This window comes from Hyaena hyaena, unplaced genomic scaffold (assembly GCF_003009895.1).
Source record: "Hyaena hyaena isolate Hyena2069 unplaced genomic scaffold, ASM300989v1 scaffold_606, whole genome shotgun sequence".
Classification (NCBI taxonomy): domain Eukaryota; kingdom Metazoa; phylum Chordata; class Mammalia; order Carnivora; family Hyaenidae; genus Hyaena; species Hyaena hyaena.
In genome coordinates, this window is record NW_024081238.1 from 334,749 (window position 1) to 362,102 (window position 27,354).

Below are 27,354 nucleotides of genomic sequence, written 5' to 3' on the forward strand. Positions count from 1 at the left end.
TTGTTTATTTCTGCTCTGATTTTTACTGTTTCTCTTCCTCTACTGGGTTTAGGGCATTCTTGTTGCTCTGCCTCTAGTTCCTTTAGGTGAGCTGTTAGATTTTGGACTTGCGCTTTTTTAATCTCTTGAAATAAGCCTGGAGTGCAGTGTACTTTCCTCTTAGGACGGCCTTTGCCCCATCCCATAGATTTTGGATTGTTGTGTTTTCATTTTCATTTGTTTCCATATATTTTTTAATTTCATCCCTAATTGCCTGATTGGCCCATTCATTCTTTAGTAGAGTGGTCTTTAACCTCCAAATTTTTGGGGGTTTTTCAGGCTTCTTCCTGTGATTGATTTCAAGTTTCAAAGCATTATGATCTGAGAGTGTGCATGGTATGATCTCGATTCTTTTATATTTATTGAGGGCTGCTTTATGTCCCAGTATGTGATCTGTCTTGGAGAATGTGCCATGCGCACTTGAGAAGAAAGTAAATTCCATGGCCTCAGGATGTAGAGTTCTAAATATATCTGTCAGATCCATCTGGCCCAAAGTGTCTTTCAAGTCCATTATTTCTTTAGTGATTTTCTGTCTGGCTGACCTATCCATTGCTGTAAGTGGAGTATTGAAGTCCCCGGAGGTTCTTCCCCCGAGCAGAGGTTTTTTTGTTTCAGACTCTCTTTTTCCCCTCTCACTCCCCACAGAGGGGGGTGGCCCGTCTCTCCAGTCTCCAATCCAGGCCCGATTTTATCTTCCCCAGTTCGCACTCACGTTAGAAGGCTTTCTTAGTGGAATCTGCATCCTTTTTCTCCCAATCTCTTGGGTTTGGTACGGTTTCCTATTGCTTCAGATCTTTTCCGTGTGATGCATGGGCGCGAGTGCAGGTACGGAGTTTCCTACTTCTCCACCATCTTGCCCCTCCCCTTACAAGTCTTTCAAAGGTGAACAGCCTCAATGGCAGTGCTTTTAAGGAAGAAAGGACGAGGAAGGGGCTTTATTCAGGCCAGAAGACATGTGGGTCTTTTCATGGCCATCTACTTACTAAGATGCCCCTTTGCTGCTTCTTGAAGCTTCAGAAAGAACAAAGCCCTATGACCAGACTTGCGGTTATTGCCAGTATACCTGGTGAAGCTGTCTGTCCATCTCTTAGACCATCCAATTTTATAGAATTGCCTTGCTATTGCTTGTGAGTTTAAAGCATGGAATCCTTTGCATGATCATACACTACATTTTTGCCACAGAAAAAGAAATTTTAGAACATACCATTCAATAAGCCTGACTGTTTAATTAGAGGACTGAGTGCTAACTTAATCCTTTATTGCCTATGTTTATTGAAGTTTGAACTAAAATAACATAGCAGAACTGACACGGTAAATCTGCTCTGCGCTTACGCGAACCATGTATTTTTTTGCTGTTAAAATGAATGAATTGTAATTCCCAGGAGAAATCTTGCGGATGACTCATATTGCCCGGGGTTTGGATTCTGATGGTGCTTTGCTCCTAGATATTTTTGTAAGCGGTTATGTCCTGCAGCTTCAGTCACCTGCTGAAGTCACTGTAAAGGTAAAATGTCAGTATAACATCCCTTCACTGTTTATTGGAGTAATGGTAAGAGTAGGAATCAAATATCCATAGAAAAACCATGGAGACCTTGTTTAGTTTCCCTTGTTTGTTCTAGAGAATAAATATCTAAACCACTAAAGTTAGAAATGGCTAGTTTGTCTTTGTATAAAAATCTTTAGGAATAAGGCTTTACCCACTCTTACTGGTGTCCTGAACAGACTGTACAAGTAGAATTTTACTTAGAGCTATAGTTGGCCCTTGAACAACATGGGGGTACAGGGTGCCAACTCCCCTGGCCAGTCAAAAGTCACATATGACTTTCAACTCTAAAAACTTGACTGCTAATAGCCTACTATTGACTGGAAGCCTCACTCATATCATAACCAGTCAATTATACATAGTTTGTATATGTATTATATACTATATTCTTACAATAAAGTAAGCTAGAGAACAGAAAACATTATGAAGAAAATCTCGAGGAGAAAATGCACTTATAGTACTGTACTGTATTTATTTTTAAAAGATCATATAAATTGACCTGTGCAGCTCAAATCATGCTGTTCAAGCTGTTTAAAGAGCTGTATTTTTAGCCCCTTAGCCTTTATTTTTCTAAATGTGCATCTTATAATATGCTCAAGGAAAAAAGTCTGATAGGCCATGCTGATCATCAAATCTATACTGTCTTCCTTAGGATTACACAGAGGACTACATCCAGACAGGTCCTGGGCAGCTGTATGCCTACTCAACCCGGCTGTTCACCATCGATGGCATCAGTGTGCCGTATACATGGAACCACACCGTTTCCTATGATGAGGCACAGGGAAGAATGCCTTTCTTGGTAGAAACACTTCACGCTTCCTCTGTGGAATCTGACTACAACCAGTTAGAAGAGACACTGGGTTTTAAAATCCATGCTTCAATTTCCAAAGGTACCTTGGTTAAAGATCATTTTTCCATCCAGTCCTTTCTACAAGAATAAAAGGAAGGTGTCTGGCTGGCTCAGTAGGTAGAGTATGTGGCTCTTGATCTTAGGGTTGTGAGTTTGAGCCCCGTGTTGGGTACAGAGATTAGTTTTTAAAAATCTTAGGTAAAAAGTATTTGCTAACTAAAAAAAGGGTAAAAGAATTGCATCGATGCCATTCACAATAAAGATATTAGGGCACAGACCAAACCTAATGATATGAGATTTTCATGTATGTCATCTATGTTTTGTGGTCAGTAAGGCCCTATTAAAGCCAATCCCACTGGACTTCTAACTTGGATTACTAATATACTTCTCCATATAACATGGTGGAGTTATTGCTCTATTCTAGATCTGCAGAAAGGTTGAAAAATATATCCTCTATCAGAACAAGGCTTTCTGAGTGTTCAAGCCCACTGTTCTTGTGCTGACTCTTGTATTTGTCAAGAATTTTTTTTAAATTCCTGAGACATAATGTATAGCTATATGTCAACCTACCATAGCCAAAGTACGGAAAGAGCCCAAATATCCATCGACTGATGAATGGATGAAGATGTGGTGTATATATATATCTATATATATACAATGAAATATTACTCAGCAAATTAAAAGTATGAAATCTTGCCATATGCAACAACGGGGACTGAGCTAGAGTATATTATGCTAAGCGAAATAAGTCAGTCAGAAAAAGACAAATATCATATCTCACTTATATATGGAATTTAAGAAACAAAACAGATGAACATAGGAGAAGGGAAGCAAAAATAAGATAAAAACAGGGAGACAAACCATAAGAGAATTTTAAATACACAGAACAAACTGAGGGTTGCTAGGGGCGGGGGGAGGGGTGTTGGGTTGGGGAATTGGCTAAATGGGTGATGGGCATGAAGGAGGGCACTTGTTGGGATGAGCACTGGGTGTTAGTTATATGTAAGTAATGAATCACTAAATTCTATTCCTGAAATCATTATTACACTATATGTTAACTAACTGGGATTAAATTTTTTTTTAAAAGTGATGTCAACCAAAACTAATAAAAAAGTTTCCATATTTTAAAAGCAGCTTTTAAAAATTGTGCAGCAATAATGAGGATTCCAACTATCATTTCCTATTTCCAGACATTATAATTTTTCAACTGCTTTTCATTTTCTAAACATAGTTCTACAACCCTTGATCTCAGTGGTCTCCCTATGCTGTGTAGTTCTTTGATGTATCTTTACCCTGAAATCCTTGTTTGGTCTTAAGAGACACCCAAACAATCAGCATTCCGTGTTCCATGAAGCTTTGATGCTAAGAGATTTGCATGTGGTTATATTATGGACACTAAGCATTTGAATGGCTTTAACTTTGAACTTTAGGCTCCTATGAGTACACGTAAAATAATTCATATTGGCCTTCGCTATGTACTGGCTTTCCTAAAATAGATCTAAGTAGATTTTAAGTAGCATCATTTTGTTTTATCATGCTCAGTAGATATACAAAAAATTCATTTTTGCCATTTACTCTTGCTTTCATCACTTGTGTACACGACTGTTTTCTTCACTAACAGCTATCAGAACTGTCACTGAATTTGAGATCATAGTAATCTATGAGAACATGTTCATATTTTTAAGATAATCATAGATTCATGAAGTCTCATAGCCAATGGAGCTCCACACCACCTCCACCCACATGTCGCCACCACCTCATTTTACTATTGTCATGCATGTTCAGGTCACAGAGACAAAAGCAAAGAGCCATTGGAATGAAGACTTCTGTTTCTCTTCCTCAATGAATGCCCACTTTTCAAGTCTAACCTCTGTTTCTACTTTTTCCAGTACTCAGTGTAATTAAAAGAAGACAACTTGATGTCAGGCTTTAGTTAAAAATAAATTTACACCATCTGGAACAAGACGAATTAAAATGATTTTTAAAAGTCATGTACACTTGTTGCTCAATCATGTAAATTCTCTAATCCTGAACCACTTGAAGGTCTTTGTGGTATCTGTAACATTGTAGTTGGGGGATCTGGATCCTGCAACAGGAGAAGACACACTATAGGACATTTCTAACCCCTTACTATTCTTAGCTACTATGATTCTGTGAATTACATCTGATATCTGTGCACATGTGTTGTGGTTCCTGTGAATTACAAGTGCGTACTTGCAGTTTCATTTTAAGTGACCACCAGGGGGAGAGCTTGCATTCTTGGTTGCTTAACCAGCAAGTTAAGCTTCCTTTCTCTTCTATATTGGGTCTAGCCAAGAGCTATGATTAAAATGCAGTTAGAATTACTTAGAGAACTTGATGAAAGTTCAGATCTCAAGGCACAGAGATTTTGGCTTAGCTGGTCTAAGGTAAGGCCTAGAAATCTGTATTTTTAACATAGCACTCAATGATCCTATGTATCTGGTCTGCACATCAGCATTTGGAAACTACTGTTCAACTCACAAATATAAATCAATACATTTTTTAAAATTTTTATATCTTTAAAATGGATTTGTTTTTAAAATATAATTATAAAATTTATATTTTACAAATTCATCAGAAAAAGGCATCTGAAACAATAAAGGAAAGATCAATTTAACTGCAAGTAAGTTTTTAAACACTTCTTCATGGGAGAAAAAGACAAAATTGAGAAGGTAAAATATATACCAGAAAGAATATTTGCACTGCATATTATAGATCACTATGATTAATCTTATACAAGGCTCTTAAAACTCAGTAAGAAGGGGTGCCTGGCTGGCTCAGTGGGTAGAGCATGTGACTCTTGATCTCAGGGTCATGAGTTTAAGCCCCACATGGGCACAGAGCTTGCTTAAATAAATAAAATTAGGGTGCCTGGTGGCTCAGTCAGTTAAGTGGCCAACTCTTGGTTTTGGCTTAGGTCATGATTTCACAGTTTTGTGAGTTCAAGCCCCACGTCAGGTTCTGCACTGGCAGTGCAGAGCCTACTTGGGATACTCTCTCCCTCTGTCTCTGCCCCTTCCCCACTTGTGCTGTCTCTGTCTCCTTCAATCAATCAATCCATCCTTTAAAAAGTTAAAAAATGTTAAAGCATTGTTAAAAAAAAATCAATTAAAAAAGGTAACACTCCAACAAAAAAATACATAAAAGCTATGAACAGCAAATTCACAAAGGAAGAAATAATGACAAAATGAATGTGAAAAACTGTCTAACCTCCCCAATAAGCAAAGAAATATAACCTAAAGGCTATAACCTAAGGAGGTACCATTTTCCAGTTATCACTGTCAGAGATTAAAAGTATGATAACCACTCAGTATCAGAGAAGTATAGGGAAATGAACACCCTTGTACACACTGGCGTCAGTGGTTGTTAATTCATGTAATGTTTCTGGAAAGCAGTACGGATCAGTAACCTTTTATTTATTTATTTATTTTAATGTTTATTATTTTTGAGACACAGCAAGTGAGGGAGGGGCAGAGAGAGGGTGGAGACACAGAATCTGAAGCAGGCTCCAGGCTTTGAGCTGTCAGCACAGAGCCCGACATGGGGCTCAAGCTCACAAATGGTTAAGACCATGACCTGAACCAAAGTCAAATGCTTAACTGACTGAGCCACCCAGGTGCCCCCCCCCCTTTTTTTTAACGTTTATTATTTTTGAGAGCGAGTAACATTTTAAACATTCAGATCTTTATAGTTATCTCACTCTGGGAATCTGCCCTAAGAAAATCACAGAAATGGCCAATAATAAATATTCTGGAAGCAAGAGGTAAATCTGTAAATGATGGTACAGATGTATGATAAATTCTTAAAAAGTCATTAAAGTAATTTTATTTTTTTTAAATGTTTTATTTATTTCTAGGAGACAGAGAGACAGCGTGAGCAGGGGAGGGTCAGAGAGAGAGGGAGTCACAGACTGAAACAGGCTCCAGGCTCTGAGCTGGCAGCACAGAGCCTGACGCGGGGCCCGAACCCACGAACCGCGAGATCATGACCTAAGCGAAAGTCGGACGCTTAACTGACTAAGCCACCCAGGTGCCCCATTAAAGTAATTTTAAAGAAATATTCTGCTCATTTATTCAAAATACTTGCTGAGTGCTTACTGTGTACCATACACTGTTTTAGGTAATGACAATAAAGGAGAATATGCATGGCCTAATAATAATTGAAAACCAGTATACAATATTATCTAAACCTAGGCTGCCTATACCACAGTGATTATAAGGAAACCATTATACTAACTGAAAACACAGATTCCCAGACTGACTGAGACAGGACCAAGGATCTATATTTTTAATAAGCTATATTGTATGATCAGTAAGCTTTGACAGTTATTAATCTGTAGAATGCAAGATCTTAACTTTTTGTAGCATATACTTATAGAAGAAAAGTCATCAAAATGTTAGCAGTAGTTTGCTTCAAGTGACAAAGTTACAGAGAATTTTATACTTTTCAAAGTTTCTATAATTACTGCACATTGCAATAACACAAACATTTTGTATTGGCCCCCACTCTGTCTAAAGGAAAATCATAACTAATGTAATTCAAAATAGCATACTTTAACTATAACATAAAGAATAAATAGGAGGGGGGCGCCTGGGTGGCTCAGTTGGTTACGCTGACTTCGGCTCAGGTTTGTGGGTTTGAGCCCCGCATTAGGCTCTGTGCTGACAGCTAGCTCAGAGCCTGGCGGCTGTTGTCAGATTCTGTGTCTCCCTCTCTCTCTGACCCTCCCCTGCTCATGCTGTCTCTCTCTCTCAAAAATAAAACACTAAAAAAAATTTAAAGAATAAATAAAAGGAATACTGTTTCTAACAAATTATGTATTTCAATGTGAAAATTTTTAGACATTACTATACTGGAAGAGAAGTGTTCATAATGGCTGAACCCATATATAGATCTCCAGTGTGATTTTTTTTTTTTAACGTTTATTAACTCTTGGTAATGTGTTGAATAAAGCAATGTATACAGTCACCCAAACCATCAATTTATATGACAGTTACATTCCTGGAAAATTCATTGTACATTTTAATCACACAAAAATATTTAACATGTGCAAGATAGGTTCTAGCTTTAGATAATTACACATAGCTTTCTCACATCTGTGAAAATCTTTCAAGGCAAAGGACAAAACGTCTTGCATCATTATCCCACACATTGCAGTATTATAAAACCTGCCCCAGCGTCTGCCCCACCTTATACATATTTATATTTATAAAACAATTCTGAACAATTTCATGTCCTCAGCAAAGCTAAAACAATATTGTTATCAGAAACTCTCCAAAGTAAAATGAATTTGAAAACTGATGCCTAGACTCCCTCTATGACAAGAACCTAAAACAATAAGAACAAGCACGATGTTATGCATTTAGAATTGAAAGAAAATAAAAAATCATTTCCAAGAGCTTGAACATAAACTGAATACACTGAATTAAATAAAGTTTCCTTCAAACTTACTAATTACTGTCTTTTAGTTTGTGTGTGCACATGTGTACATGTGCATACACACACACATTACTTTGGTAACTCAGAAGGCGTTTTAAGTTTCTTTAGGTCAATAATATTTGAAAAATTTTTCCCAAATTGCTGAACCCAGTGAAGGCAGAGTTACTTTCTAAGGAAAGAGATTCCCTAACTGGCTTATTTGTTCTTGATAATATACTTGTGCCTGTCACCCCTTGCTTTGACTACATGGGAAATACTTAGTCACACACAGGAAACGGTGACCCAGATGCTTTACATTGCAAATGGAGGAGATCCACGAAAGGAGAGGGATTCTTCATTTGAGTTTCTCATTGTCACTGACATAAGTTATTTTTAAGTGGCTTGAAAAATAGTGTTCCCACTTCTAGAACAGGCAGAGTAAGTAATGGCTAGAAGAGTAGGACTTTGTCTATGGCTATACCTGGTGTACACATTGATTCTGGATGCTTTCTATGATCACAGAATGGTTTGATTTAATTTTCTTTTGATTAATGTAAATAACTTAAACAGAAAATCTATTTCCAATGGCTGCTTGCCAATCATCTCTGCACTATGATTCATTTAGTTCTCGGTTGGGAACAGGAAGAGTTTTCCATTCCTGCTTGTTTTCACCTATTGCATTTGTTGCAAAATGTGTTCCGTCTTTGGCATATCTTCCTTGGGAAGATTGTCCTGGAAAGAAACAAGGTGCTGACATTCTAACAAGCCAGTTAATTTTGCTTTCCTCTCTGTGGTAGGAGATCGCAGTAATCAGTGCCCATCTGGGTTTGCCTTAGACTCAGCTGGACCCTTTTGTGCTGGTAAGAACAGGAATAATGAATTTTTATTTTTATCAAAAATCTTAATGGAATCTGTTTAATGGACATTTATTGCCGTTTTGCTAGATATTTAATTATCACAGCAGTCTTATAAGTGTTCCATTTCACGAGTGAGAAAATTGAGAAGGAAAGAAGTGGGGTGCCTAAGATCACTCAGCTATCAAGTGTCAGAGCTAGATTGGAATTAAGGCAGCTGCAAACCCTGTACTCTTTCAATTTGGCCACGGTCAAGTGTGTCAGAGATCATGACCAAGTACAAAGGTGAAGTGAGCACAGGGACAAAACACTGGACTCTGGTCATTTGATGGCCATGGATGTGAAACATGATAATCCCCTCTGAGTCCTAGAAGTGCTCAGAGGATAAGGGCAGGACTGTGGGCCAGGGACTAATGACTAAGCCAGCCTCATAGCATATCTGTTAGAGTCACAGATAACTAAACAGCAAAATAAACGGCTGGAGGAGCTCAAGTTTGCACTGTGCAGTGCCTTTTTTTCACTGGTAGGCAATATAATGTAGTACAGTGGTAGAAAAGTGGTCTTTAGAAACTGCACTGTCCGGGTTCGCATTTCAGCTCTGCCGATTGCAAAGGCAATTTACTTAACCTCTTTGTTCCTCAATTTTATTCTGCAAAATGAGGATAGTAATAAAAACATCTGTCTCCTAGGCATGTTGTGAGGAATGAGTTAAGGTAGGTAGATAAAAGAGCATTTAGATCCCAGGAAATGGTCATTATATCTTAGCTGTCATCCCTGTTGTTTTCTAATTAATCTAAACATCTATTCACTATCAAAGATAATTTGGAGGCCCAAAACTAATTTTTCATTTTGTGTTTCTGCTTTGCAACACTTAGAGCATTTTCTGTTACATTTGATTCAATTTGCTGTGCTCCGTAAGCAAGTGTTTGATAAACTACTATCTTCATGGACTTTAATAACTTCTAGTAAGTACGGGGTTTGCATACTAATTAGACCTTTTTTTGTTTCTTGTTTCAGATGAAGATGAATGTGCAGCGGGGAATCCCTGCTCCCATATCTGCCACAACACCATGGGAACCTATTATTGCTCCTGCTCAAAAGGCCTCACCATAGCTGCGGATGGAAGGACTTGTCAAGGTATTCACAAAGCTAAATCGAATAGATACGGCCACGCAATGGTCACGGAGAGCTCTGACCTAGGAAAAGTGTGGTAGGCCGGTGTTCTTTCCTACTCTTTCGTCCACCACGTTGATAATAAACAGAGAAGATCTTTTCTCAGGTTGAGAGAGAACAGACAGAATACTGCTCACGCACTGCCTCCATGTGGGGCACCATACAGGCAGGGATGCTGGCAGTGACTCCCTCAATCCCCACACCCCTGTGGGGTACTCATTTTACAATGCTGAGACTAAGAAAGAAAGAAGCTATATAAAGAATTTAAGGAAATTGCACAATCCTGGTAGCACATTAGGAATACTGAAAGAAAAAAACCCTTTATTTTTGAGTATCATTGACCCACAGTGTTACATCATCTTCAAGTCTATAACTTAGGGATTTGACAAGTTTATACACTGTGCTATATTCGTAAGTATAGGTAGCATCTGTCCCAATGCATCCTTATGACAGTGTCATTGTGTTTTCCTCATGCTGTGCCTTTTAGTCCCATAACTTACACCATACCTGAAAGCCTGTATCTCCCACTCCCCTTCACCCATTTGCCCAGCCCCTCACCCCAAAAAACATTTTTCTTTCAGACTCTAATATACTTCCAAGTTAGAATTGTGAAAGAAGTTGATTTATAAATAAATTTTTAAATGATGAAAAGAGAAAAGGAGTATTCCGTTTATGTCCAAGGAGATACCCTTCTAAATGCAAAAGATACAAAGAGAAAGGGTATGGGATGGGATAAAAATAACTCTTATAGAATGTCCAATATGGATTGAACACCTTGTATACCTTATTTCCTTTAATTTTCAAAGCAACGCGGGAGACACAGATATTATCCTCATTTTATAAATGAGAAACCTGAAATGTCAGAAAGAAGTAATCTTTTTAAAGCCACCTACTTTATCAGTGGTCTAATGTATGGGTTAGTCTGCAAAGATATCACACTAAGCTCCTATGAGCTCATTGTCAATTTAATCCACCTGAAATGACTCAACCAAATACTCAGCATTCTTGCCCTTATATATTTTCAAGTATCAATTATGGCTTTTCTTAACCCCATTTTATAGCAGGTTCTTTGGTTGGTTTTCTTCAGCTCAGTTGAATGACTTACTTCATTTGCAGATATTGACGAGTGTGCTTTAGGTGGACACGCCTGCCACGCTGGTCAGGACTGTGACAATACCATTGGTTCCTATCGCTGTGTGGTCCGTTGTGGAATTGGCTTTCGAAGAACTTCTGATGGGCTGAGTTGCCAAGGTATAAAAATGGAGTCCCTTGCTTAATCTTCATTATACTAAGAATTAAGACCCTCTGCCTTTTGAATCATTTAAAGTAAACTGTCTTACAGATCTCACTTTCTTGATAAGATTTTAGATGTAATATTCCACGGCTATTTTAAATAATTTGTAGCACAATGCTTTTGAATAATAACGTTTTCTGATTATATTTGAGAGAAGAGATTATATAGCATGACCTAAGAGGCTCTGTTTCATGAAACTTTCCATCATGTAAGGCTATGAGATATTATTGTAGGATTTTTTAAATAGACTTTATTTTTTAGAAAAGTTTTAGGTTTAGAGCAAAATGGAGTGCAAGGTAAAGAGATTTCTCATATACTCCCCACGCCAACTCACGCATAGCATCCCCCACTATCAACATCCTCCCCTAGAGGGGCAAAATTTTTACCAAGGGTGAACCCACATCAACATATTATCACCTAAAGTTCATTATTTACATTAGGATTCACTCTTGGTGTTGTACATTGTATGAATTTTGACAAATAATAACAGGTATCCTGTATCATAGTATCATAAGGAATAGTTTGCCTACCCTAAAAATCCTCTCTGCTTTGCCTATTCTTCCCTCCCTTTCCCCCAAGCCTCTGGCAACCACTGACTTCTTATTGTCTCCATAGTATTACGTTTTCCAGAATATCATATGGTTGGAATCATACAGCATATAGCCTTTCCAGATTGGCCTTTTTCACTTAATAATATGCATTTTAATTTCCTTTATGTCTTTTCATGGGCTGATAACTCTTTTCTTTTTAGTGTTGAATAATATTCCATTTTATTAATGTACTATAGTTTATTTATCCATTCAGCTACTGAAGGACATCCTGGTGTTTGCAGGTTTTAACAATTATGAATACAGCTGCTCTCAGGGTGTTTTTGTAGAGGCAGAAGTAGCAGACACAAAACTGCATGCCTAACAACAGTAGAAAGAGTGAATGAATTATGGTACATCCATACCAGGAACCATTGTTCGGCCATTATAGAGTGCAATGCAGCTCAGCTGTTTGGCTTAGAGGAAATTTCCATGTGGTATTGTCCAGTGAGGACACCAAGATATAGGAGACTACACATAATTTGTGTAGAAAAGAAGCAATAACCACTGACAAAAGAAATGGATTTATATATTTAGACAGAGATGTTTGTGTACATATAAGAGATATGTTTTTATACTAGATTGTTAATTCAGTGGGCAAGGAAGGTAAAAAAGGATAAAGGAAGCCAAGCAAAAATGGAAGAAAAAAACTACATTAAGAGTATTTTTAAAGTATATGTTCACCTTTGTGCATTTATATTAAAATGCAGATTTTGAAAGATTAAAAGTTCATACACCTAAAACTAATATTACACAATATGTTAACTAACTGAAATTTAAGCAAAAACTTTAACAATTTTTTCAAAATAAAAAATATAAATAAAAGACTTCAAATAGAAGACAAGTACAAAATAAGACATAGGCAATCTTGAGTTTGGGAATGTAAGGTGGGGATATGAAGAGCCTACAGTGTGGTGATTGTTCCTTTGAAGGGTGTGGGAAAGAACAATAGAGAAGCAGAAGGAATTGAGATGTGTACATACCTGAAAGAGGGATTATGGTAGGAAAGACTGGTTTATGTCCATAGGTTATGGGGAAGGTGACAGTAAGGAAGAAGAACTTTAAAAATGCACACGTGGAGGGAATGATGGATAGACCACTATCCTCTTCTTGATGAAAAGGAGGAGATGGCCTCAGAGCTCAAACACTCAAGCAGAGAAACTTTTCTTACATGGGAGAAGAGGTCTCTCTTCTTCTGGGACTAGAAGGAAGGAGAGGGGAGAGGGTACATAAAACAGGCAAATGCACATAAATTTGGGGATTTGTGCCTTCACTTGTTTTTTATCCTATGCCCCAGATGGCATTTGAGAAGATTAATTTGGCAGTGACTGTGGACAAGGACAAATGCCAAAGTTGCTGCATTCAGTGGTAAAGGCCTGCATCGGGCTAATAGCAGCGAAAATGGGGAAGGCAGGCCAATTGCAAAAGATACTACAGAAGACTTTGGTTTTATTTTTCCCGTCTTCAGTATTCTAGTCTGTCAGCAACATCCAGGGTTGAAACTTCCTAGAAACAGAAATGGGACCCATCTGGTAAAATAGTTAAAGTAGGGGAGTGTTGCATCCACGTAGTTTGGAGTCACTATCAAATGTCTACCTTTGAGGAGAACTGAGAGATATGTCTCCACAGTTAATCCTGTCAATTATCTAGCAGATAATATGAGAGCAATTGTATTGGATTCATTTCAGGCAAGATCTTAAACATGATAATGATATCATTAAAATGTTAAACATTTGAAATAAATTAACTCAAGTTTCCTAATAGCATATAATGAAAGTTTTGTTTTACTTAACAGATATTAATGAATGTCAAGAATCCAGCCCCTGTCACCACCGCTGTTTCAATGCCATAGGAAGTTTTCACTGTGGGTGTGAACCTGGGTATCAGCTCAAAGGCAGAAAATGCATAGGTAAGAAAAGGACTTTAAATTCAAAGCAATGACATCTTTGTAGTTTCTAAAGGTATTTGATCTAATCCCTATGCTCTGCCTGGAGCTGGATTCATACATAAGATACCTCCATCCGTCAGGTATGTAACCCACGCAAAAACAAAATGGAAGCAAATGCTATTCTTTACAGGTTTCATTTTCTAGTTACATAAACATTTTTTTAACAGTTCCCTATTGTATTTACTAATTTTTTTCACAGAAGCATAATATATATGGTATAGACATAAGGGCATCTATTTGTTCTTCTAAAGGAGGAGGTCATTGATATGGCTACTAGCTATGTGAATTAATTTTTTAAATCATTCTGTTTTAAATTAGTGTTACTCTCCTTGATGGATTTCAACACGTTAACCTTACGCAATGATTATGTAATCAACATCTTTAGCCTTAAAATCCAAAGGTATGATTTCTGTGGAAAAGAAATTTCTCGGTCTTCATTACCTTTGTTCTTTTATCAAGATGTGAATGAATGTAGACAAAATGTATGCAGACCAGATCAACACTGTAAGAACACCCGTGGGGGCTATAAGTGCATTGATCTTTGTCCAAACGGAATGACCAAGGCAGAAAATGGAACATGCATTGGTGAGTATATGGCTGCTAAAATGACTGAAATCTATTTGCCACTGACCAGCCAAGTAAGGCATCCATTTTTTTAAAACTAATGATTAAAGTAAGGGCACCTGGGTGGCTCAGTAAGTTAAGTGTCTGACTTTTAGTATAGGCTCAGGTCATGATCTCCCAATTTGTGAGTTCAAGCCCTATGTTGTTAGCTTCTGTGCTGACAGCACAGAGCCTGCTTGGGATCCCCTCTCTCCCTCTCTCTCTGCCCCTCCCCTGCTCATGCTCACACTCTCTCTCAATATAAATAAACATTAAAAAAAAAAAAAAACCACTAAGGATTAAAGTAAATTTAATCTAACAAGGAAATCTTTCTTTTCTCACAGATTTTTTTACTCCCAACTTCTAGTATAGTTGAGCTCTGAGGTCCCTGGCTCCTAACTATACCAAGAAATGGAAGTTCACCATGGAAACTTATTACCATTTTCAATTCCCGTCAATTACACATTTGGCTTACTCAGTTTAATATCCACATAAATTGATTATTATCTCATATGTCCACTGTGAAATTTAGTATATATGTTTGGAGTTTCACAGGTGGTTAAGAAAACCTTTTACAGATCTATTAAAAGTCCAAAATATTTTATTTTAGAACTAAATATCATTTCAGTGTCAAGTCACTGACTAGACAACAAAATCAGTTATATTGTCTGTTCTTTCTGTGCGTGCCAGTCTGCCTTAGTTCGTAGAACTATAAGCTGCACCACTTACAAAAATGAAACAGAGTTTGTTCCTGCTCTCAAGTTGTTACTGTCTACTGGAATGGAGTGACTAATTCCACTTTCCTCACCAAAAGAAAAAAAATACTACAAGAGAGAATGAAATGCCATAAAAGAGGTACAAATAAAATTGTGGAAGAGTATTTAAAAAACTGATCATATCTAGTAAGAGATATCATGGAAATGATCACTTTTAAAGATAGCCTTGAATGGAATGGTAATAGGTGGACGTCATGCAAAAAACAAAGTCCCATATGAGGGGGAGAGAGCTGGACTTAAAGAAAACAGGTTGAAAATCCTCCTTCCTTCCTATATGACCATGAACGAGTCTTAAGATTGCAAAGAAATCTGAGTACAAGTTTCTCATTTTAAAAGTAAGACTTTAGGGGCTCCTGGGTGGCTTAGTCGGTTAAGCGTCCGACTTTCGCATAGGTCATGATCTCGCGGTTCGTGGGTTCGAGCCCTGCGTCGGGCTCTGTGCTGACTGCCAGCTCAGAGCCTGGAGCCTGTTTCAGTCTGTGACTCCCTCTCTCTCTGACCCTCCCCTGCTCACGCTGTCTCTCTCTATCTCCTAGAAATAAATTTAAAAAATAAAATAAAATAAAATAAAATAAAATAAAAGTAAGACTTTAAGGGTGTCTGGGTGGCTTAGTCGGTTAAGCGTCTGATTTGGCTCAGGTCATGATCTCACTGTTTATGAGTTCAAACCGTGCGTTGGGCTCTGTGCTGACAGCTCAGAGAAAGCCTGCTTTGGATTCTGTGCCTCCCTCTCTATTTGCCCTTCCCCAACTCACACTCAAAAATAAATAAACATTTTAAAAATTAATTTAAAAAAAGAGTATTGACTCTAATTATGTATAAGAATAATTGGAGACGAGCTGAGCTGAAAGATCAAAAGATTGTTTAAGAAGCTACCGCAAAGGGGCACCTGGGTGGCTCAGCCAATAAACGTCAGGCTCTTGATTTCAGCTCAGGTCATGATCTCACGGTTTTGTGGGTTTGAGCTCATCAGGCTCTGCACTGGCAGCACAGAGCCTGCTTGGGATTCTCTGTCTCCTTCTCTCTCTGCCCCTCCCTGACTCATGCTGTCTCTATCTCTCTCAAAATAAATTAATAAACTTAAAAAAAGAAGGTACAGCAAAAATATAGCTAAATGGAAATGGAAATGGGGATTTAAAGGGTTGATTGAAGGAAGTAGGATTACCCAATCTTAGAAACTAAGTTATAGATTAGTCTGGTTGACTGAGGAAAAAAGAATGCTGTTACAAAGAAGAGAGTAATGATAAGACACTGAAGATGTGTGCAGTTTGAAGGATGGGTAAAGGATGGACATGGAGAGAACCAGCCAGCAGCTAGAAACGTGGGGCTGTAGATAAGAAACAACGCAGTACTACTGCTGTAAGTCTACATCAATGAGCTTACCAGAGTCACTAGTATAAATTAGAGAGAGTAGAGAGAAAAGGGCTAAAAAGCTGAGAACAAAACCCTTGCCATAGTAGGGCACAAGAGAAGGAAAAGGAACAAGTTAATAAGGGGCAGAGCTAGAACTTGAACCCAGGTCTCAGCTGCATGGTGAGAAATACAACCTTTGACAGTTTTAAAGGATGTTCATTTTAAATATGATGACTTTAGGTTTTGAAAGAGGAAGTATTATGACTTTTTATTGCCTGTGTCTGTAGATATTGATGAATGTAAAGATGGGACCCATCAATGCAGATATAACCAGATATGTGAGAATACAAGAGGCAGCTATCGCTGTGTATGTCCCAGAGGTTTCCGGTCTCAAGGAGTTGGAAGACCCTGTATGGGTAAGTTAACAGGAACTCTTACTGAGTAGTAAAGCTACTAACATAATTACTTAGCCTTACCAACTGGATCAGGACCACTCTCTACTCTCAAATGCTTTCTTGGGACAATTAGAAAATTTGGAAGTTGGTTTAAGTAATCAATAACATTTTTAATTACTTCTTAAAGATTCATACTGAGTGTAATTTACACTGACATTTAAAGTGATAATAATAGCCATTTACAAGGTGCTTACTATACACAACACATATCAGAGTGAGGTTCCTATGTAGTTATGGTAGCAACTTCATCATGAAGATGGTTTCATTGATTATCTCTCTATGCACATGATGTAAATGTTTGCACAGATACGTTCTATTTGAATATGAAGCATACTCGATTGCATTATGAAGGATTAGGCATGAGGAGTTAAAATGTGAATCTGCAGTATGAGTGAGTTGATGACTATTACTTTAGCAGATATTTAGTGCCTACTATGTGCCATTTTCTGTGCTTAGAATCTCAGTTCTCCCAGTGGCCTATTTGTTTCTATCCTAGTTATAACTGAATATAAATAAGGCAGGTAATAGACAATAGAAGATATCTGTAAGAAGGTAACCATATGCTTCTTTTTAATTAATACACTTATAATCAAGAAACTGACTTATGTAATTATATTGCTCTTGGAATATTTAAGTACAAAAAAATTGGGCTTTAACTACTGGCTTCTGGTTTGCCATACTGCACTTTTAAAATCGGTTGCTTTGGTTGTCTACCTAACAATTTTTCATAGCAAATTCTCCCATAAAGACTTTGTTCTGTCTTTATGCAGTTACTAGCATAGTACTTTGCACAGAGCAAATGTTGCAAGTAATACAATTACTAGAAATGCTTTTAAAATAAACACTTGTTAATAGAAGTACATATCATTTTAGTCTTCTGTTTAGATACTGTAATTTATACATAATTTAACATCTTGATTAGTCATAACAGTGACCTACCAGAATGAAATATGTTTATTTGTTCTAATTTGACCTGAAGTTGAATATCAGGCATTGGACTGGGGAATAAACCAATGAAGAAGGTGGGGCCATTCCCTTAAAGAGTTTAAAAATGTTAATTTTAACTTTTGCCTACTAAAATAATTTTTGAAGTAAAATATGCTACTTTTATTCTGCTTATTCATGTTTCTTTCTTTCATGCCACTGTGATAATGAATTAAGGAATTTGGTTTTGTTCTCTGGTTTTCATTTGCTTTTCCAATTTACAGGAAAAGTTGGGAGGATATATTATAATGTTGACCCAAGCACAGAAAGAAAAATAACTTTTTAAAACATTTTATAGACTTTGTGATTTTATGTCTTAGTAAGAAATAATTCTTTATTTCCTTCTTTTCAAATTTTTGTAAAAAAATGTGCTTGGCTTGATTATTAAATAATAATTATTGATTCAAAAGAAACAAAAGAAAAATGTTAGTGATAGTACCAGTATTACCACATCTGAAACTTGTAATTGTGTGAAAGATGAAAGAACGTTACAATAAAATGCAAACTAGAAATGTGATGGAGTCCTTCCCTCCACCAAAAGAATTAAGATCTGCTTTAGCTTTGAACCCTAGTTTTTCCAGAAAGAGCACATTTCCCATATGATCCTTTGCCTTTCTACTGTACGTGTGAAGCAATCTTGAGGAAAAGTCTTAGAACCTTTCTATATATTCCTAAATGAATGATTAACGCTTTCTCTAAAGTTCACAATAATTGAGAAATTACTATGTTCGCAGCTTTGGAGGGTAACATAATGTCTTCAGTTTGTTTCAGAGACTGATTCTTTATTCCTGTGTTGTGTATGTATGTGTGTTTTTTTTTTCTCTTTTTTATGTATCATGGCACACGAGCAGACATTAATGAATGTGAACAAGTCCCTAAGCCTTGTGCATATCAGTGCTCCAACACCCCCGGCAGCTTCAAGTGTATCTGTCCACCAGGTCAACATTTATTAGGGGACGGGAAATCTTGCGCTGGATTGGAAAGGCTGCCTAATTATGGCACTCAGTACAATAGCTATAACCTTGCACGGTTCTCCCCTGTGAGAAACAACTATCAACCTCAACAGCATTACAGACAGTACTCACATCTCTACAGCTCCTACTCGGAGTATAGAAACAGCAGAACATCTCTCTCCAGGACTAGAAGGACTATTAGGAAAACTTGTCCTGAAGGCTCTGAGGCGAGCCGTGACACATGTGTAGGTAAATGTCAGCCATATTGCATTTCCTTTCTGTGGGCTCACGTATGGACCAGGGTCTAAACATAAGCACAGCACCTGTGGTATTTGGGGTGCAGTGAACTACATCAGATCTCAAATCTGGGATGACTCAAAGTTCCAACTATTACAAAATTTATTCAAGTAAATGATGCATTTACATGTGTGCATTCTGATAATTGTTTTATATTGGCAGTTTCTCTCTTTTGATCAACTCCTGAAGAAAGCATTACTAAACTTAATGCTGTATAGAAATAAATTTCAGTGACACCCAGAATGTATTTTTAAAAGAGAATATGCATATTGCCACATAATATAATACCATCAGATTATAGCTATGTCTGATTGATGCCAAAGCAGTGGGTTAAAAGTGAAACTTTCAGCTACTCAGTCAACTGCTCGTTCTATATGACAATACTGTGCTGTTTTTCCACACACACACACACACACACACCCCATGGAATTTCTCAGTTTGATTATTTTGTGTATATGGAAGTCACTAAAAAGATAATGTGAGCCAGGACAAAATTAAGTTGCTTTCATTGCTCTAAAATATGTGCTTTCAATATCTTTATCTAAACTCACAAGTCTACAGTTTAATTTGTTTGCAAAAGTGAAGTGTAATTTCCAACTCAAGAATTGAGACTTTGTTTTCAGTTAAGTTGCAAACATTACCATCTGTTATTCATTTAATTCAATTTTCTGTGAGTGTCCACAGTTTGCATGCCATTGAGCTATGAGCCAAGAGAAATTACCAAACACGAATTAGCCCCACTATTTGTTAGATGACAAAGCAAGGAAGAAAAGGAGGGAGGCAGAAAGAAAAAAAATTTGGTTTAAATAAAGACTCCCATGCCAACTTCATTTTCTTGCATTTTTCCTAAGTATTTTACACTTATTCTCTCCTTTCTGTTATACATTTCTTATAAACATTAAAAAAAATTTCTTCTTTCTGACTTCAGTTTCTGTCATTTCTTTTTCTACCTTCTCCAAACCCTGTTCCTACATCGTCATCTTCTCAGCTGTGCTTTCTTAGTCACTCTTCCATGGACCCACCTGGACCCTCAGACCCTCTGGATACTTAAACTTTTCTCTTTAAGTCTGTTTTTTCTCCAAAACTTTTGTCTAGATGTCCTGATGTACCTGAAAGTTAATATGATGCGCATGGAATCTTCTCCCTGTGATCAGTGTCCTAAAAAAAAAGTAAAAATAAGGGCAGCGCTAGTTTCTTCTACTCCTTGAACTTCAAACATTAATGCATTCATTACCAGTCCTCAACAGTTAGTTTATATGGTCAAACACTACTTAATTACTGACCCTGTGGACTCCACAGTCCTTGCAAGGCTATCAAATACCACTCTCAGCCTGTTCCAAACTGTTCTGAGTATTGATAGTGTTTCATGCCCACAACTTCGACCCAATTCTTTGTTGGCTAAAACTTTTCACCGTTTTTTTTTAACTTGACAGAATTAAAATTTGACATGTTGTCTTTCAAAGTTTCTTCCAGATAGTCATTCCCACTAAAGGGTTTCATCTCCAATTATAATCCCTCTCTGACTTCATCTTAGGCAAGCTCTTCTCTTCTACTTTTACCTTCCTGTCCAAAACCCTTGTTTACGCTGTGACACACAAATGAAACTACACCCCCTACACCATACTCCATCTAGTTGATTTCTTTTAAGTCAGCTGAAGGCCCCAGTCATTTTAAGAAAGCATCTCTGATTAGATCCTCTATATCACTATCTTCATCACTATCTAAGCTCTACAGTTTCATAGCAGAGTCTCATAAATGTTTTCTGTGTCTTTGTGTTTATATTACACTAATATTATATTTATAAGAATTATCTTCCCCTAATCATTGGCTGTTTGAGGCAGCTACTATTTCAAAGAACCAATCATGGAGAAACTGAAGTAAACTTCCATAACTAGTCAATTACTGGATGTTTAAGTTTTATTTTGGGGTAATTAATAGACACTTAGTAATATTTCTTAAAATATGGTATTTTATAGTGTTCATACTAATAAAGAAATTTACACTATGATTGCAGACAGCTTTGGAATTATATTACGAGCAACTTGCAATAAACACCAAATGCCTTTAATTAACCATCTGGGATATGTCTATCTTACAAAAGATTCAAATTAACACTATGCAGTCTTGTTTGACTTGGGCTAAAATTTAGATTTTTGAGGGAATGATTCCAAAGCTTAGCAGGAGAAATGAACATTGCACTGCCTCTGAATGCAGAAATCACACTTGGGACCACTTTAAAATTCATACTCTGGGAAAAGCAATATTGACTTCTTGGACTTCCTCATCATTTACATTTTTGTAAATTTATTAAAGTAGATTTTAAAGGGGAAAAGGTAAAAATAACTCACAAGTAGTGGAATAAATGCTTTGGTTAACTAAAATGGGGCAAAACCATTAACAAATATTTGGTGAGTGTTTATCATTAACAAATTTTGAATGATTGCAATTACATTCTGAGCATATGTGAAACATATCCAATGAACACATCCCTTTGCTGAGTCGTGTCCCAGTTTTCACTTCATCTTCCCTTTACTTCCACTCAACAGCAGTCCTGCTCCCATTTCACATCATGTTCTCTCTTCATTCTTCCACGTAGGTGCAACTGTGAACAAATTCTAACATTAATCTAATCAAAACACAGTTACAATAAGCAGAGGCCTCCCAAATCTCTCTTATCCTGAAAGCAAATAGCAATTAATTTTTATCACCCATTCGCACTCTTCTTTTTATTGCTGCTTTTTATTGCTGCTTTCTTGGCGTTGTTTAAGAATAGCAGATAAACAGTTGTTCACTATGAAATGCTTTCCCATTATTGTGATCTATGAACCTTCCAACAACTCTGCATCAGCGATTACTTTTGACAAAAGAATTGACTGACTGAAGTTTTGAGAAGTAAAGTGGGCGGCTCAAGGCGTCACAGCCAACTACAGATATGTAGTTGCCATTAATACTTTACACTGCATGAAGTTTTATGAATATTCTCATCACAAAATTAAAAACACTTCCACTTGCTATCTCTGTATGGGAAAGCGATGCATGGATGTTGGGGGCAGGTGCAGGGAGAGAGAGGAGGCTAAAGTTTAAATAAAAACTAACATTCCTTGTTCTAGTTAACCCCAATAGAAACTTTGCCTTTCAGCAAACCCTACCATTCTATTTTGTCAAGAGTTTAGTACTTCGGTGGTTTAGGATCTTGTACAAATCTGTTTCATCTGCCATTCCTAATATAAAAAATACAGAAATTGGCCAGTTAGGGGCTTCAGCTCATATACACTTATACACAAAAGAAATGTTTATATTTTATGAAATAGTACAATTGATATTGGGCTCCATTAAGGACAGATCCTGATGAAAACAGCTCTGAGCATGTTTAATCCCATGAGTTGCAAAATCACCAAGAAGTTTTTCTATTGTATATCAACAACTTGTGTATAATTGGTTCTGTCACAGTTTCTGCCTTTGTTTTGCATGGTTATACACTCTGCTTTCTTTCTGCACAGATATTGATGAATGTGAAAACAGAGACACTTGCCAGCATGAATGTAAAAATACCTTTGGAAGTTATCAGTGTATCTGTCCTCCTGGCTATCGGCTCATGCTCAATGGAAAGACCTGTCAAGGTGAGAAAAAGTTGGGATAGTCACTGCTGCGACTTGACTTAAAACCAATGTAGTAGAGTGTGAGAAATTAAGTGTTTTCCTTTTTTTTTTTAAATAGTCTCCTAGTTGCTTCCTCTTCCTTCTCATTCCCACTGGTCATATTTATTTTTAAACACTGCCTTTGCAATAGGAGGGTCTGTGAGAAAGGAAGTAGGCAAAGGAAAATTGTTGAGAATCAGTACAGTGCAGTCTTATAAAAGGAGCAAGAATGCCTAAACCAGTTCATGTTTATTTTTAAATGTAAGTGGAAATAAACCTCTTCAGATAAACCTTTTCAGATGTCTTTTAAAAGTTCAGCAAAGGTGGAAGAGTAAATAGGAAGAGAGCTTGGTAAATTTACTCCAGTATTAGGCATTATTTTATGTTTTGTCTTGGCAAACAGTATGGGTAATAGATTAAACAATCTATTCTTTGAGTCTACAAATGATGTGGCACAATCATGAGCTGATATTGCAAAATGTAAAAGGTGCATCTGCAAATAAATAATATAGTCTCTTCCCTTTAATATCTTATTACAGTGGAGACAGACATGTTAATAAAAACATATAGGGTTATAGGTACTATAACAGAGTTTGGGACAATGTATAGTGATGGTAGAAAGAAAAAACTATCAGTCTCAATATTACCCTCTTTACACAAAAATACGTAAAGCATTTTGCTTTAAATGAGGTATATTACGTTGCAATGCAAACTTAGATCAAAAACAAATAAGAACTTACTTCAAGAAACCCCCTCAATTTTGTGACAAAATCAGAAGTATTAAATAGGTCTTAACAAGCTTCTGAATTTTATGAATTTCTGTCATGTACAAACTGTTTCCTTTGCTAAAGTACAACAAATAAAATCTCCAAAGGAGAGCTTATCCGTACCAATCGGATTTAGATTAAATTTTCCCTCTTTGTGAGATTCACAAGACTTGCTAGGATGCAAGTTATGGAAAGAGTGTTCCAGGAAACAAGGCCTAGATGTATGATGGGGCCACCTGACTTCCATGAGCTCTCACCCCTCCCTCACTCATTCACCCATTCCCTCCCTGAGAGTCCCCACTGGATCATGTAGACTGGAGAAGGAAAGGAAACACCATAATAGCCTCTGCTCCCAGCCATCTGTCACAGACATTTATTTAAAACCCTATGCAGAACTTTCTACTGAATTTTGAAGTACGAGAATAATGTATACATTATAGTCATGTTTTTCCAAAGCAACTATTAACTCATTTTAATCAGCAGTAGAGATATGTCAAGGGCAATAATTTGTACCCATTGTACAGGTAGTAAAATAAATTCTCAGAGTGATTACGTGAGCATTAATGTCCTAGAGCAATCATGGACAAGGGTAGGACTTGACCACAGATCTCATAATGTCTAGAATGGTCCTTTGTCTCCCCTATGATGCAGTGAATATCCGGGTCATTGTACTGTAGCATCAGGGTGATGTGCCAGCATTTACACTGTCTGTGTTTTATAACTTTCCCCAGGGGGTCACCCCAAGAATCCTCTGAAGAAGTGGCAATGCCCAACATTTACACTACACTTCCTGTGAGTGTGCTAGGCACCAAGGAAGAAAGCAGGGTAGATATGAAAGCATTTGGAAAAACCAACCAAACTATAAAACCTGTTAGCCAGATTTTTAAGTGCTATATATTGTATCATATTCTTATGAGAGGATTTTTCTTTCTTTTCTAAATTATGGCAGTTTGTTCTTTAAATGTCCTTGCAACTCATTCAGTTCAAGACCTTTTTTAACTTTCAGTTGTGCTTCAGAGAGTGGAAAATAATGGGAACAAATCAGAAACAGGTGTCACTTGAAATGTTTGTGATTTAAATGGGTTACATATTTTTGTGGTTTTAAAAAAGACTTGAGAAAACAATTACATCTTTTAAAGCAGTCTTTAATCTGAAGAATAACTTAGAGTCTTTTTATAGCTTTAGAAAGTGTTTTAGGCATTTATGAGAGAAAAAAGGTTGATAGTCACATGTGCATTCCTGAAGCTTTATACATTAGTGATAAAAATGCCAGTGATAAAAAGGAAATTAAAGTGAATTTGACATTGAACAAGGACAGAGACACTAGTCTAAAGTGGAAGTCACCAGACTACAAAATGAAAAACAAAATACATGACTGATAATGATTTGCCCAAGAAGCAGAGAGGAGAATCTAAAAGATCTGTCTACTAATTTCAAGCCCACTAATCTAATTTTGAACCTTTAGAAACACTTTATTGGTATTGCATTTGAAATTAGTGTTCTATTTTATCCAAATTTTTCAAAAGGAATCCATAATATTATCAAGGATCTAAATTATTCTTTCTATAATACAAATGTTTCAAGTACGTTTATCTTAATTTATTGTTTAATGTATCCAAAAGAACTTGGTTAAATGCATTCATATGTCCTAAAGCTATTAATATTAAAGTTATTCAGCTCCTCTTGTATTCTTTTCTTGTAGAATATTTATGTTCTAAAATGTCTATCCTTTAATTTCTATCATAGTAATTTTCTTGTAACATTTAATAGAAACTACACATCATCACATTGTCAGCTAACAAAAGACAGCACGATTTCTCCATCTTTTCTGGCTTCTCTTTTTCAAACCAGGCAGTAGAATAAATGAACAGAGAGAGCAGACACCATAGGGTGTTTAAGCCTGAGGAGACAGTTGTAGGCAGAAGAAGGCAAAGAAGGCCACCTGCCCAGAAGCCTAAATACTTAAGAAAGCTTTTCAATGGGAAGTGTACATTATTATGGAGCTAAGGGCAAACATTTTGAGTATTAGACTTTGCTATATTTTTGTAGATTCATATTCAGCCATAGGAAATCTGTGATAAGGTAGTTGCTTTTATTATGCATACAGACATGTATCCAGATTCTGGACTCCAGGGCACCATTTCCATAGGCCCCTGTAGCCCACTGGCCTCCATGTGTCTGCAAGAATCCACCATAAAAACTAGAGCTAAAATGAAATTTGGTGGTTGAGTGTGAAGGGAAGAGAAAAAGAAGACAAGGCTAATTGAATTTCTTTCACATTTTCCTAAAGGGCTTTTTACTTCATTTTGAGGCAATCTCATTTTGCCAAAGAGATAACAGCCTTCTGATAGATAAAATCATAATTAGAAATTGGTTCAGAGACAATAGGCAAGATTTCGGTGTAATGTAAATTGTTTCAAGCTGCATTCTATTCCTGCAGGAAAACTAGTCTTGGCACATTATGTTACTATCAGCACATCTAAGTTACTACAAAGTCAAGTAAGTGATTTACTCCATGTCACTAAAGCTCAATATCTTTTTACTTTGTGAAAACTATTATCAACTTTAAAGTAAATAATTACACTGTCATTTCCTTAGAAAGCAGAATATATTTCAAACCAAAGCTAAAGTGCTCATTTTTGAGACAGAAATGCAAATAGTAAATAATTCAGAAATAAATTTTAACATTTATTGTCCATGATTAATATACACTCTTGGAATTTCTTCTCTCCTTTCTCTTTTTATAGTAATAGTTCAAGTTATTTGAGGGTGTTCAAAAGAACTTACAACTTTAACCCAAGTCCAACATACATACCATTATGCAGATACCAAGTCACTTACTACCATGAAATGATATAATAATTTCACATGCCCATTGATGTTGCACCAATTCCATGATAGAAGTGGTTTTACCCTTTAGGTCCTACTGCTGCAGAGAAGTGATTTGGTTCCAATTAATTGTAATTGTTTCCTCCTCTATATCAGTATCTATGTTTATTCAAATACTCACGAAGGAGTGTTACAGGTGCCTATATCCAGCCAATTCACATAAGACTTTATCTAAAATAGTCTTCAAATTTGTTGCTTGCCTACTGCAAAAAGAAATTTGAAAACCTTATACGTACTTCATTCATACTTTTTAAAACTGACCACTAAAGTTTTGCGTCATATTTAAATTGTTATAAAGGATGTGAATTCTGGCTTTGTTATTTGATGTACATGTGCTTTAAATATATTTTTCCTCAGTACTTTGGAGCTGTAGACTTAACCCAGTTAATGGGGAATGGCCACTATATAATTTAGAAGTCTATAGTCATTGTTAAACCAGCCAACACGACTGTCAGAAAAAGTCTAAGGTCATTTTTGCTGTTCAAGTAAAAGTGTTAGTAGGTATTCCAATGACAGCCAGCTCATTTCTGAAATCTAATTTAAAGCAGAGAGCTAATACCATTGGTTTGAAGCAATGGTGAAATAAGGCTTGCCACCATCAATATGAAGAACCAGTTTTTCTCACCTTTCGTATGTGCTTTGAAGCATTTTACACCTGGGTATCCTAAAAAGACTAGGAATTAGTGGAAACCTTCCTTTTGTAAAGCAGAAGGAAGATATGAAATGGGAATGGGGACAGGAGGACTCCAGGCCACAGGTAGTTCTCAGGCAGCTTTTAGGAAAGAGAACTTAAGGGAAATGTGTTTCTGGATGGAAATTGATTCCCTGAAATATTTGCCTGCTCTCATACTGCTGAAGAGCTTCCATCCACCACCGGGGGATTGGATTGGAAATGACTGCTCTAAAATATGT

General features: G+C 36.8%; 1 protein-coding gene across 1 annotated transcript in view; it reads left to right on the forward strand.

Moving 5' to 3' along the window:
* The window catches only part of HMCN1 (hemicentin 1), a gene marked incomplete at its 5' end in the record, with an annotated part of 345,453 nt that overhangs the window by 312,822 nt on the left and 5,277 nt on the right, over positions 1 to 27,354 (forward strand). Inside the window, 10 exons of the mRNA XM_039257197.1 lie at positions 1,422 to 1,543; positions 2,235 to 2,472; positions 8,669 to 8,731; positions 9,743 to 9,862; positions 11,015 to 11,149; positions 13,575 to 13,688; positions 14,187 to 14,312; positions 16,747 to 16,875; positions 18,750 to 19,100; positions 22,649 to 22,768. Of these exons, the coding sequence (XP_039113128.1) occupies positions 1,422 to 1,543; positions 2,235 to 2,472; positions 8,669 to 8,731; positions 9,743 to 9,862; positions 11,015 to 11,149; positions 13,575 to 13,688; positions 14,187 to 14,312; positions 16,747 to 16,875; positions 18,750 to 19,100; positions 22,649 to 22,768 (1,518 nt within the window). The remainder of the gene's footprint in view (positions 1 to 1,421; positions 1,544 to 2,234; positions 2,473 to 8,668; positions 8,732 to 9,742; positions 9,863 to 11,014; positions 11,150 to 13,574; positions 13,689 to 14,186; positions 14,313 to 16,746; positions 16,876 to 18,749; positions 19,101 to 22,648; positions 22,769 to 27,354) is intronic.